The sequence below is a fragment of the Cariama cristata genome, unplaced genomic scaffold (genome assembly GCF_000690535.1).
Source record: "Cariama cristata isolate BGI_N322 unplaced genomic scaffold, ASM69053v1 scaffold12436, whole genome shotgun sequence".
Classification (NCBI taxonomy): domain Eukaryota; kingdom Metazoa; phylum Chordata; class Aves; order Cariamiformes; family Cariamidae; genus Cariama; species Cariama cristata.
Window position 1 is genome coordinate 53,239 of NW_009623880.1, and position 13,755 is coordinate 66,993.

Below are 13,755 nucleotides of genomic sequence, written 5' to 3' on the forward strand. Positions count from 1 at the left end.
CCTACTGATTACAAATTCGTCATATCAGTTACAGAAAAGAGCAGCCTGTGGGCATTTTTCTTTGTTCATATCTACTTAATTCCTGTCGCAGTACCTTAGCACTTCATACTCCTTATCTTGGACAGATGCTAATCTAAATTATTCTTGAAAGTCTCCACACATTTCATAAATCCCGCAAAATTAGTCTAGTTCTGAACTACCCTTACCAGCACCAGGCCTGCAGCTGAAACATGTCAGTGGCAAATTACTTCAACTACTTGTTGTCTTACTCTCAGTATACACTTAGAACAACTGGTCACCTTCCTCTCTATAGGAGCTTTCTTGTATATTGAAAGGTTATTACCACATGTCCTCATTTGTCCTTTGTTTTCTATATTAAGCAAACAATTTTCTCAAGCTTTACCTGTATGTTCTAAACCACTTAGTAAGTGGAACTACTATTCTGGTAGTGTTTGCACTTTTTGGAAAATGATACTCTAAATAAATTTCCACTAATGCTGGAAAGCAGAAAAATTGCTTTTATTTATTATTCATCCCTTCACTTTCTTTCACAATGCAGGAATTTGTCTAAGTAACACCATACTGTTAGTTCTGCTCATTTTATGGCCCACTATACCACCAGATCCTTTTCTGAAGTACTATTGCTCACTCAGTTACTTCCACATTGTACTAGACTACTCATTTCTTCTTCCCATATTGCTCTTGTCCGTATTGAATTTCAGACCAAACCTTCAATTTAGCAAGGTCGTTTTGAATTTTAATCCCTTACTCTCCAAAGTGCCTGCAACCCATCCCAATGCTGTCATCTACCCTTTGTGTAAATGTGGGGTTTATGCCATCAACCAGATAATTAATGAACATCAAGGATACTAGAAACAAAACAGCCAGAACATTCTCACAACCTGATAGCACACTACTGGGACTCTGCTCCTCAAGTGCAGATTTTTAAACAGCTATGCATGTACTATGCAGTAATTTCATTTAGTTTGGACTGTTTTCAGCTTGGTTGAGGAGAATGCCATCACGTAGTGCTACGCTGAAAGCCCTCAGACACAACCTCTACCAACTCACTCACTTTCAAGGCATACCATGCCCAACAGGAAGTATGGCCAAGACTGCATTCAGTTTGGCTCCCTCCACCCTCCCACAGTCCTTCAATGCTACACCCAAAAGCTCAGCACTCTTAAAACCCTGCCATTGTCCTCACACCACATTGTGTGAGATGCAGCACCTACCCTCACCTCCACACTGTGAAAATGCCATTCTGAAAGGCTGCAACATTGCCCTTGTGTGGTTTCAGGTATTTTTTGACCAGAACCCTGTGCCCTGTCCCACACAAACACTGGTTCTGTATTAAGGATGCTGGAGCACATGCTATGAACCCTGTCTTCAGGAAGTTAAGCGTGGGTGGCCTTGAGCAGATCCAAGGCCATGTGCTGGGCAGCATGGAGCCCGCCAGCCTGTACTACTTGGCCTCAAGGCCAATGCCCTTTTTGCCATATTAGCATGGCTGTGCCCTTACATTCATTTTTACCATATGATTTCCCTTTTGATTCTGAGGTCACTGAAGTCTCCATGCCATCCTCTCTGGTTCCCTATTTTGCTCCCTAGCTTCCCCGCAGAACTGCCAGAACCACCTGTCCTTGAAGATCCCCAGTGCTATATCACAGTCCCAACTTTCGGTCGCCAGTCCCGCAGCATTTGCTGGCCAAAATCTCGCTCTCTAGGGTGGTGTCTTTACCTCTGTTCCTGAGCCTGGCAAGAAGTTTTTGACTGTAATTGTCCGACCTAAAGCTGGGAAAGGTGCCTCCATAACACTCCTCATAAGAGGCTGCACCAAGGCTGGGGAAATGCCGCGTCTCTTCTCAACCTCATCCAAGATCTGAAATAAAGGCATGAAGACACAAAAACATGTACATCAGGAGGAGGGAGGTAACACCAGGAATGGAGTGCACCAGCATCCATGTTCTCTCCTTAACCCAGTATCAACACAGAGCCTTGAATCATAAGAAGGTAAAAGCTGCAATTGAAGACCCTTAATTTCCTTCAGCAAGAGAAACCCAGCTCCAGTGAGGTCACTGGAAAGCTTACAATTTGCAAACTCCCCACTACACTTGGAGTCAGGACTCCACTTTTCAATCTTTCAGTGCTTGTGTTCTAGTAGTTCTGCTGAAGGAAGAAGGCAACAGCCAAAAATCTAGTTTTCCTTTTAACTGTGTTTTTGCTAGGTTCTGGAATTAACATGTGATTGCCTTGCCAACACCATTTCAGGCCCTTTCTTCAGCCATCATCTTCCCTGATTTCCATTCTTCTGCTGTTGACTTCACTTTCAGGTCCCTCTTGGCCTACAGAACAAATTCCCTCACTCTCCCCCCTCACCTTAGAGAAGAGATTGAAGCATCCAAGGCGACTCACAATGCAGTAAACTTCTGGGAGACGCTTCCCTTTCCCACTGGGCTTTCAAGACAAACACAAATACACAAAAAACACCAAGAAAATGTCAGAGTTATAACTACTGCAAAGACAGAGTCACTGGTCTCTTAGTTCTGCAGCTTGCTGGCTGGCTCAGAAACTGGCAGACATTTGACAGCATGCTGCTGATGACAGTAGCTTAAGCCTGGCTCAAACCCTGGTACACTAGAAACAGTGGGGAGAAACAGGCATATCTACAGTATGATCCCAGCCTTCCTAAGTCAAAGGGCTAAGGCAGGGCAAACTGCTCTACAGAGACAACTCTGAGCCTACAGGACCAGCACAGGTTTAGTCAACTGTTTAGTAGCTATCTAAACCTAAGGGAGACAATGCCTGTCTTCAGCTTAGTGGTGAAACAACAGTCCATGGTCATAACGTTAAACACCGGTGTAAGGAATATGCCTGGAGCGGAGGATGGTACTCAGAGAGGGTCTTTGGCACTGAGCAGAGCAGAAGAGAGCAAAGCTGCTCTGCTGCTGCTCTTTCTCTCCAGACTGAAAGAGAAGAGCAGCAGCTTTCCACTTTCCAGAACAGGTGCCAGTAACACCAAGCCCACAGAAGGCTGCATCTCTAGGAAAAGAAAAAAACAGGGATAATTACCAGCAGCCTCCTACAGTATCCAAATCGCCTGCTTCCATCTTCCCCCGTCAGGACAAATGAGAATGTCTCGCTGCAGAAAGAGAAAACAGAATGGCATGACACCCATCATCCACATTAACAGTCTCTGACATACAAACCCAGTAAACCCACAATATTTTTGCATTTCCAATACACCTTTCTCAGAGCTCTGCCCAATTTTCTACTGTAATAGTTCTCTATTTAATTAGCTTGATACATAACTCTGTTTCTCATGGAATCAGGATACAAAGTACAATACTTACCTGGCAAACTGATGGATGGGGGCCCAGTCCTTTGCATCAGGGAAGCAAAACTGGGGAATAGCTTTCAACTGATCTTCTGCCTCGCGCATGAATTTGAACGAGCGCTCAAGCTAGCAGAACAGAGAGAAGGAATGTTTCCAATTAGTCATGTGGGGATGGAATGACTTCAAATATTTTTCCTGTGACAAATGAAGAGGTGATGACAGAGGCTAAGCTTCTGCCTGGAAGATATTAAAATTTCTGTGATTCTGGCTCACCTAATCTTCAGATATCTTAAAGTAACTCTCTGCCACCAATTCCACCAAGCCCTGAATCTGCAGCACCTGTCTCTGCTATATTGTGCCTCTAATCTGGGACATATCTCCCAGCAAGTGGTGAGAGAACTGAAGTCTGAGGGGAGCTCTGGTTACACCCCATTTACAAACATGCTGGCACGCTGGCTCTGTTTCTCCCATTCTTCATTTCTCATTTGGAGTTAGACTATTGGTGAAAGCTGTGCCTTCCCTTTAAGAACACGTGTCTTCTCCCAAGCATCAGTTTTATTTAAAGAGAGAAGTGGGAGAAAGGGAATAGCTACATAAAAGTCATAGCCAAGGGCAGCAAAAGATCCAAATCAGCTGCTTTTTCAACAGTGAGGAATACCATGACAATCCTCAGGGGGTGACTGCAGCCCTTCTATCTTCAGTCTCACAGAACATTGACACAGCAAAGGGGTTACTGATGTAACAGAGCAATCAACAGAAATGCTGTGGCTTCTCCAGCTGTGCAAGTGTATCACGCAATCTGAGACATGTCAGCCAGACCTTCCCAGCAGGCACCGCACCTTCAATGGGAACTGCTGGGTAACCTCAGGGACATAGGCAGCACCAGCCTGCTTCTTGTGCAGTGAGACCACGACAAAGTACTCAAACAGCTGCCTCTCTTGATATTCAATCAAGTCCCGTTCCAAGGTTTGGTACCGTGGGGTTTGCTTCAGGCGAGATTTCACATGCACCAGGCGCTGGCTGTGAGCTACAAAGAAAAATATTAGAGATTGTGACTTTGTCTAGCTCTTCGCACAGAGCACCAACAGTGCTTTGCAGAGACTTATGGATAAACTTGAAACCACCTTACCACATTTACTTTGTCAGAGACTGAGTAAGAGGTGGGAACCATTTGGAAGTAGCACTATAAATACCGACAGAGATGCAATGTAATCTTGTGAGTGCCATCATCCTGAAGAGCTTTGGCAGGACAAGGATTTCACGGATAGCTTTTACAGCTGAAGACAACCCAAACTGGCATCCATATGGGACATAGTGTAACAGATAACATCTGGGCGTTCATCCTAGCATTCATTTATGCATCTTTCAAAGCCAGCACAGTTAGGTGATTGATCACCTTTGTTCAGAGGAGGCTGTGGGTAGCGATCCCCATGGTTTTACAAGACCAGCACTTGGGTCAGGCTAGGACTACCCTGGCTGAGTAATGCTAGGGACTTCCAGCTTCAGTAATGCAGGCTGGGCTATAGGCCAACAACAGAAAAACGTGAAAAGAGGTACAAATGTAAAAGGCTGGCTCATGCCAGTCCTTCCTGTGCCTAAAACTAATCTCTCAGGACCATGTTTCTACAAGTACACCCAAGACAACGGGAAAACAAGAAAAATTGCCAAGCAAGCTGTAACTGCAAAACACTTGAGCTGTGGGACAATAAACATTCCAGCATGGAAAGTAATGAAAAGCTGCCTGCTGAGAAGAGACCAGATGAGATTCCCTAAGACCACCCCCCTGCTTTGTTTTACAGTTGCATCCCACATTAAATCTCCATGATGTCTCCCTTACCCTTACTACAAAAGAAAGAAAGAATTAACTACAAGCAGACACTACAGCGCATTCTCACAACTGTGCTTTTAGAGAATGCGGGTGGCAACGCAATGTTTTGACAGAAACAACAAGCACACGCATACTGCAGGAACTCCAAATGCATAATATGTCTGCTTGGGAGGCAGGGCTTCCCAAGAGATGGTATACACTTCAGGACAGACACTTGACCTTTTGTCTGGTAAAGTTGTGCCACTTGTGAATTATTCCAGACAATATAATTTAAAGCAATCTTGAGGTGCCTCTTAAATCAGAGAGTGTAACAATCTCTGGACAGTAAAAGCCCTGGAAAGATGGCTTAGACTCCTTTCTCTCATCACCTATTATGCTATTTGCTCCAAGGCTGTAATTCTTCAAGTTTTCAGAAGTGGTTTCTGTTTTACCAGGGACTTCAAAAGAAGCAGTGTCACAGCAATGCTGAGTGCTTCTGAAAAGCTCACTCAAGCTCTGCATTGTTTATATTCTGTGCAACCTACTAAAGATACCAGGATTTTACTACTGTCATCATGGCAGAGTTTGTCTTTGAACGTTTTTCCTTCCTAAGGGTCAGCACTTATGGCTCTGACATGCAGGCTGGTGATTGCTGTCTGATGATTTACTATGTCTCAGATGACGTACAGTGACTTGCTAAGCAGAGGTAACTGGCTAGTGTGTTTAGTCTGTTAAGACATACAAAATCGAAAGTCCCAGATAAAAGAGACTTGCTAAATTATCTCACTTTCCTATTTAAAAATAGGAAAGTCAACAGTTCAACAAGGCATAAAGCAAAATACAGGTGTAGCTAGAGCAAACTGCAAGTGCCAGAGCTCCTGTTCACACTTACATAGACTTGCACAGTCACTCAGATCCAGGTATGGATCTGGATACTGTTCAGAGTCCAGTGCTGTTGGATTTGAGGTGACTTCACACAATCTCCATCATCCCCCCTATAGGCAGTTCCTAGCTGCAGTTATACAGATGTTACAGAGAAACACAGGATGATGCACATGATTCACTATGGCAACTAGTAACAGACAAGAGTTTGAGTCTTGCAGGCCACATCTACACCATCTTTCTCAGGTACATCTGAACATGGACTGTATTTCACAACATCGTGTTTCAAGACAGTTGTGAATGTAATTTCTGCATAATCTGGGTGCAAACCCTCTCTCCCTGTCTCCAGGCCAGCCTGAGAACCTGTCAAAAGGTAGGCAGTGGCAGCAATTTTCAGCTTAATCTTGCTAACATAGCAGTACAGATAAAAGATTTCCCAATGCAGAGGACAGCAAGAGCATACGGTAGTTCTTGTGTGGGAAGCTGTGCTCACAAGAGGGAACTCAGTCTGAGCTTTCTGTTCTAAAAACCTGGAAGAGGGCAAGGATGAATGCTCCTAAGCACAATGCACTGTGGTTGACACAGAGTGGGAACTGCTGTTTATGCCTGTTTTTTCAGCTTGGGAGCTGACCCGCTACTCAGAACAGGTGTGCATGTGAGTCAGGAAACTTTGGAATCCAAGGGAGTTTCCCTCTTGCATTCTAACTCTGCCAGGACTTTCAATTTGCCATATAAATTCCCAAAAGACTGTAATGCCACCAGCATGTCACAGGGCTAATTACCAGTACAAGAAGGTTTCAGAAGAGTATTAATAGAGACTGGTATACCATATATATACCGGAGCGAAGCAAGCAATGCAGCGCTTTATCCCAACTCAGCCAATGCAGAAGAGTTTAACTAGTGATAAATCATACAGTGCAATTCTGTTTTCATAACTAGCCAGTCTGGTTGGTGGTTCTTCTCCCTTAGTAAATGTGTTGTGGGGTTTCTGAACACCCTGTCCCATGCAATACTGCTTCTGTCAGCTTGGCCACACATTCATGACTCTGTACTTAGAAAAAATTCACTGTATTTCCACAGTGGCCAAGCCATCTCCTAGGAAAGTCAGTGCAGAGAGCTTTGATAGAAATAGGAACAGATGTTTGGTTTGGAATCCTATAGTCCTCTGCCTATGAATTTTCTTCTGCAGTATTGAGATCTTTGTTTTCTCACTGTGCTCCAGGTGGAAACAAGCTCCTTCTCCAAAAGCAGAACACAGGGGAGACATCTTGACCCAGTATCTCAGAGCAGAATTTATCAGGAGCCATTTGCTCTCTTCACACATTTGCCTTACCTTTCAGCTTCTCTTCAGTATCACTGTCTGATTCACTGTTTTCATCTGTAACTAGGAAAAAAGAAAGCAGAAGATGAATTAAGTAAAGTCTATTTATAACAACTGTGCATTTCTTATCACTGGCATGAGAAAGCCAGGCCTGGCAACTTCAGGGGGAAGACAGTATAGACCTCAAGGGCCTTGTTCTTTTCAAGGGTGCACATACCCACAGACATTGAGCTTACCAACCTTGGTATCTTCCCATTCATTCAGGGAATAATAAGAAAAAAACCAAAACCAACCAAAAAAAACCCCAAAAAAATCAATTTTGCACAGCCAAAAGAGTTGCATAAAGAATAAACTACCAGAGCCGTATTTTATCCAAGCCTATATAAGCACAACGCCAAGGAAAATACTGATTAATATATGCAGTAGTTTGCAGGATGAGGGATAAAACCAAGCAAACAAACAAAAAAAAAACCCCAGTTGCCAGACTGAATCAGATTCAAGGTCTATATGGTCCAATAGCCTGTTTCTGTCAATGATGCCTTAGATCCTTCACAAAGGGGTATAAAGAAATGATGTAGAGACACATCTGGGATGCTTCCCCTGAAGATTCATACGAACACACTCATCCACCCTGTGGGTGTATATCCTATACAAAATAGGATAAACAGAAACAGGTAACTGCGGGAAACAAATAGAGCTGGTGGTCACATTTTGCTGGAAATTAGGCTGTTTTGGAAAAAAATACTGTGTTGGAAAGACGTAATTTTAAGTTTTACAGAGGTGAGATATTTAAAAGTATTGCTCCAAAGTACTTGAACACTTCTGACAAGTTGTTAATTGACAGTGGGAGGCTGAAAGTCTCAATCTTGCTACCATGGAGATGGTCCTACAGCCAAGTCTAGAAACCCTGATTCCCAACTGAGGCTATTTGTTTATTGGGACGCTGAAGGAACCAGGACTGTTTCAAAATCTACTGTCTTCCATTGGACAGTTCACTAAAGTGACACATTCCCACAAAATATTTTGATCTCAACAAATCAGCCTTTTTGGACAGAACATTCCTCTCCAAAGCTTCCAGCCTGTTCCAGAAATAAACATCAAAAAGGGGGGACATTTTTGGTGTGACCTATAAGGTTATCATGTAAAGATACGGAATGAAAACGAAGCAAGCAAAAAAAAGTTCCATTCTAATGAAAGTCTATTGGGCAGAGGAACAGCCTTTATCTTCCCAAAAGACAGGGTGGAAACTTCAACTCAATCTCAGCCTGTACCAGAAGAAGCGCTAGAAAACGTCACAGAAATCACTAAGCCAGTCTAAACTCTTAAGACAAGTCCTCAAAAAATCTTGGACATATGATGATTGAAAGTTTCTTTACCTTTCCCTGAATTGCTCTCTGTAGACTGCGACAGTCTCTTGACACGTTTCTTTCCCCTTCGTGCCTCATAAATGGCATTGATTTTCAACACAAGCTGCTCAGCAAACACACAAACAAACAAAGTTATTTTCCTCCCCAGGCAAGAAAGCAAGTTAGAATTTCATGCAATGCTCTGTTTCCCAGCCCTGGCCATATTGAAACTCTTCACTTGATGGCCCAGAACTAACAATTACCAGCATCTACCTTGCACAGCAACCCGCACCTGTGCTGCCAACAGCCAGTCACTCTGGTACAGAAGCAGTACAGTTGTGCTGGCATGGCAGGAGCCCAGGGTAACAAGCCCTGATGAAAGGCCAGGCCTTAATGTACTTCTACACTGTGTGGCCATATGAGCTTGACGGTGCCCACCTGGGCCTCTCCATATGTGGTCCACACTCCACGGAGCACCAGAGGGTCCCTTAGGAACCTGCCCTGCTCTGCAGGTTTGAAAGCAGAAAACTGGCTGGAGGATGACAGCAAACTTTAATGTCTTTAACATTAACAAAAACTTTAACACCTCTTGTGGGATGTGCTGGAAAAGCCTTTATACCAAGCATGGGGGAAACATCATACTGGGAATGCTGAAGAAATTAAGATGGTGGGAGTCAATGATGCTGAAGTACTTTATCCTAGTGGTTTGCTTTGCAAGTCCTTCAATCCCTCACCTCCCAGCTGACCAGGAGACAGGACAATTCAGTGTTGGGCATAGCTGGGCTTAGTGGCTCATTCAGTGCCTCTATCCAGTCTCTCTATCCATCCCTGAAGGGGAATGGAGCTGCAGAAGGACCGCGACAGGCTTCCCTGAGCCTCCTGAAGCAAAGCTGTCTCCTTGTCAAGGTCCCAGGCAGCAGCAGCAGGACATGGTCCCAGCATCCAGATTTATTCCAGGAAATCTGGGTTCCCTGCACACACATCCTGGGAGCTCAAGGTAAGACAGGCCCACCACACACTTGGTCAGGGAATTCTGAATGGAAATATTTAAGTGAAAGGCAGGATGCTCTGATGTGGAAGTGCAGCCTCTAGCCAGCCACCCAGCTCAAGTCCCAGGTTGATCTTGCCACTGACACAGTAAATCTTGGTTCTGAGCTTGCTCTGCAAGACTGTTTAGTGGCACTGCCTGGCAAATACATACTTCTAATCTTCCCTTCAGTTGACATAGAAGTATGTGTGAACACACTGACAGAGCTCAAGCACATGCACAGATGTGTAGGCATACTGGGAAAGAAAATCCTCAACATTTGTACTCTTTGGCTCATTCCTGAAGAGCTGAGGTATACAGAGAGGGCATTCAAAAATCAGATATGCAAACATGAACAGAGATCTGGCAACCACGAAACAAAGATACACAAACACATCCTTTTTTCTCCAAATGAAAACTGTGGGTTCGGAAAAAAAATAATCACCACAGACAGTCCCTGGTAGCCTCTGCTTATCCTGCATAGACTAGGATAAGCAACTATGTTTTTCTAACTGTGTTTTTGAAACGCTCAATAGACAGACTACTGCCAAACCTCATTTGGACTGAATACACTTCCTGCTAGATCTGAAAGAAAACAAAATTGAAACTGAGTCATGCTGTATCCAAATAAGAATTAGGAAATGTTGCTCCAGAAAATGATCATGACTACAGACAACTCTTTTTGCCACTCAAATGCCAGTATTTTCATTATTCACCTACAATCACATCCTTCCTTGAATTAGAAACAGCCAGTGCATGAATCAGACCTAGCAAAGAATAACAGATTGCCAAGAGGGAACACCAACACAACACACAGACAATTTCTGAGTGTCCTATCCATCAAGCAAAGAAGGAAATATGATGGAGTACGTCTTTTGCAAAAATATTAATCGCTTTTTTCCCCCCTCTGACAAACTTCAACTTTTATCCAAAAATTGAAATGCCTTTTTTTTCTTATTATTTTATCTCTCCTGCCAATCATGGTATCTCAGACAGAAAAACAACTTCTTCAAAACTTGCAGAGATGTTTGTGAGCCTTCTCCTTCAGGTAGAAAGAGGCTTAAACACAAGTCAAGTCAACTGACAGGACAACAGCTATATTCCAGGACACACTGGAAACTAAAGAAAACATTGTCTCAGACTCACATTCCTGTCTGGAAGAAGCCAAGAAAAAGAGAGAAAGCCTTAGATTTACCTTGGGAATCTTCCTTCTTCTCTTGCCATTCTGAGGGTCTCCCAAGGAGAAAAAGGTGTCATCTGGACTGCTGGGGGTTGAGGGAGGGCTGATTTTGGATGGTGACCCAGTCCCATCACGGCTCAGTTTCCGTATGTCTGGTAGTTTGAAACTCCGTCGCTCTGAGTTTTGTCGGAAAAAAATGGGCTTGGAAAGCAACTAGAAATGGAGGAGAAGGAATGAATGAACACAGTACCTCACACACCTTTGCTTCATTGCTAACACTGTCATGGCGGTAAATTCAGTGGGGTGGCCACAGCACTCAGCTGGCAAAACAGCCCTGAGAATGTTCATGGATTTCTGCACACGCAAGGAACTCACCCAGCTCCCGGGCTAGACCAGGGCTATGCTGACCAGTAATTTAACCATTCATTCTAGACCAGAACGCAATCTCAGGGGTTGGCCAAGAAGCCTTGATCCAGTGTGAAAAAAAACCTCCCAGGACTTGTGTAATCCAGAGGTTGGGACTGTAAACAGGACAAAACTAACCACCCAGCCAACCACAAGCATTTAGGATAAGGAGCAGCTAGCCAGGAGGAACAGAGCAGCAGTGAGACCAGACAAAAAGCACTGTCAGTATGGTTCTCTTTGACAGTAGCCAGAATTAAATATTTCAGAGGAGGGTACAAGAAATGTCATGATAGACAATTATAGAGACTGGTTTCCTCCTAAGCTCATTAGCAAGTTCAGTGGGAGCAGAACAGTACATATTTAAGTACCAGAGTGAAGTTCTGAAAGTCCCTGACCAAAAACAGCATCAGAGAAGAAGAAAGCTCAGCTCCACATAAAGAAGGGCAAACCATTTCTCACCAGAAAGATGCTCAATAAGAACTCTGTCTTCTCCTATAGAATTTCCCAGCAGTTATGGCAAGGTTAATTCACACCTTTTGTGGGTATTGTATCTGCACTCCTAGAGGATGTATCTACGTGGCATTAAGCAATGTAGGGAGAGGTATCCAAGCTAATTCTGAACAAGTCACAGCAGCACCGCAGATGAGGCAGCAGAATGATCTGCCTCCATCAACAGACACACTCAGCTATTAGCCAGACCAATTCATTCATTCAGGTTAGCTCAGGTGTCTCTGGATGGTTTGGCAGAAGATGCTCAACTCACAAAACTGCTTACCACCCACAGAGAAGTCACACGTTAAAATGAGGCTGGGAAGAGCCTTTGCACTGAAGAATCTCACTCTGCACTAATGATATAAGCTACTACTGAAGTCTGTCCAGACCCATTCCCCATCAGCCTCTAGCCTGGGCAGGCTCTCCAGCACGATTCACACCGCAGTTGCAAACCCATTTGCTGCAAAGAGAGCCGCAGCACTTCTTTTCTGACTGATGCAGAACACGGCTTTTACATGTCAAGGCATTGTAGTGTAACATATTTACTTCCGTTCAGCTCTTTATTATGGGTTTCCTGCTGGGAACCACATCTACAGTGAAAGGCGTTCCTGTGTAACACTGCAGCCCCTTTTGATAGCAGAGGTGCGAAATCAGGGCACACAGGTGATTGCAAAGCTCTGATGGAAATCAACTTCATCTCACCACTCATATGTAGATCCTTGCTGATCTAGACCTAACCAGCAACAAGGAGAATGGATTGAGAACCACAGAACGATTTTCACTTTTAAGTGATGAATTATCCAAAGAAACCTCAGTTGCTGATTAAGCTCGTTGGAAGAGAGCAACAGGTCAAGAAATGCTGCACGTCAAACTTCTGAAAATGTTGGGTAACAGCTCTAGTAATAGCTGCAACTTGGAGAGCATGGCAAAACCCTTTGGTCAGGAAAACCGTGTTTAGATCCCTGCTATCTGCTCTGAACCCAGTTGTTGCCAAGATAACTGTCACATTGTCCCTCCTGTTCCAGGCTTGGACTATCAAAACAGACAACAGGAACCAGCCAAAACAGCTTGGGAGGCTGAAAGCAGGGCTGGCCTTGGTAAGCCCTGAGCTCTGAGCAAGAGGTGCAGACCAATGTTTTACCTCTTCTTTTGGTTTCACTGCCAAGGAGGAAAACGGCACCAGGTTGTGAGCTGTGCTGCTGGTGGGGACACCCTTTTAGTACTGGCCTCCTAACCAGGGGACTGGCGTTGCATCACTTACCAGCAACCAGGCTCATCAAGGAGAGCACAACAGAAGCATCCGAAGGGAGGGGTCTGTGGAGGCATCTTGGTATCAGCATGGGCAGACTGTACTGTCCACCGACACTGAGCCAAGACCACTGCAGGGCTTGATACCCAAGCACTTAAATGCCCTCTTTGAGGGGAGGAAGATTTTTCTTGCACTGTATTAGCAGAAAGTCTTCCTCCTACAAGAGGAAGGTAGCCTTGAAGTGAAAAAAAGTGAAAGACCATTTGTATAAGGGAATGCTGTTTTTTTACCTTGCTAAAGGGCAGTAAATCCCCTCATCACACTGTACTCTGTGGTAAAAGACATAAAGCAAAAAACCCTGACGTGATGAAAGTTATCAGCAACACTCCATTTTTTCCACACAGGACCTGGATTTCACCCAAAAACCTTCTGGAGCAGGAAAGGTGGCCACTTGAATCAAAGTACCTTAGTGGGAGTCCCAGGCACTGAAGAGGTGGGGGATGCTGGGAAGGTCAGGACACATTTCTTCCCCAAACAGCGGCTGTTGGTCTCAATATCTTCATAAGGGTTTTCCTTCGATGGTGGATCTGCAGCAAAAAGCCACAAGCAAGAGACTGTAAGTGCAGAAAATCTTTGAGGTTTGCCATAAAAAATCTGTTTGGGGATCTGCTGGCCTTCTCCCACCTCCCACATCAGACATAAAGACCTG

General features: G+C 44.3%; 1 protein-coding gene across 1 annotated transcript in view; it reads right to left on the reverse strand.

Annotated features, from left to right (window-relative positions):
* The window catches only part of DENND2A (DENN/MADD domain containing 2A), a 36,421-nt gene that overhangs the window by 15,289 nt on the left and 7,377 nt on the right, over positions 1 to 13,755 (reverse strand). The window contains exons 4-12 of the mRNA XM_009702940.1: positions 13,512 to 13,633; positions 10,916 to 11,113; positions 8,724 to 8,817; positions 7,360 to 7,410; positions 4,177 to 4,364; positions 3,354 to 3,463; positions 3,073 to 3,142; positions 2,380 to 2,457; positions 1,742 to 1,882 (exon numbers count right to left, since the gene is read on the reverse strand). Coding sequence (XP_009701242.1) covers positions 1,742 to 1,882; positions 2,380 to 2,457; positions 3,073 to 3,142; positions 3,354 to 3,463; positions 4,177 to 4,364; positions 7,360 to 7,410; positions 8,724 to 8,817; positions 10,916 to 11,113; positions 13,512 to 13,633 — 1,052 coding nt within the window. The remainder of the gene's footprint in view (positions 1 to 1,741; positions 1,883 to 2,379; positions 2,458 to 3,072; positions 3,143 to 3,353; positions 3,464 to 4,176; positions 4,365 to 7,359; positions 7,411 to 8,723; positions 8,818 to 10,915; positions 11,114 to 13,511; positions 13,634 to 13,755) is intronic.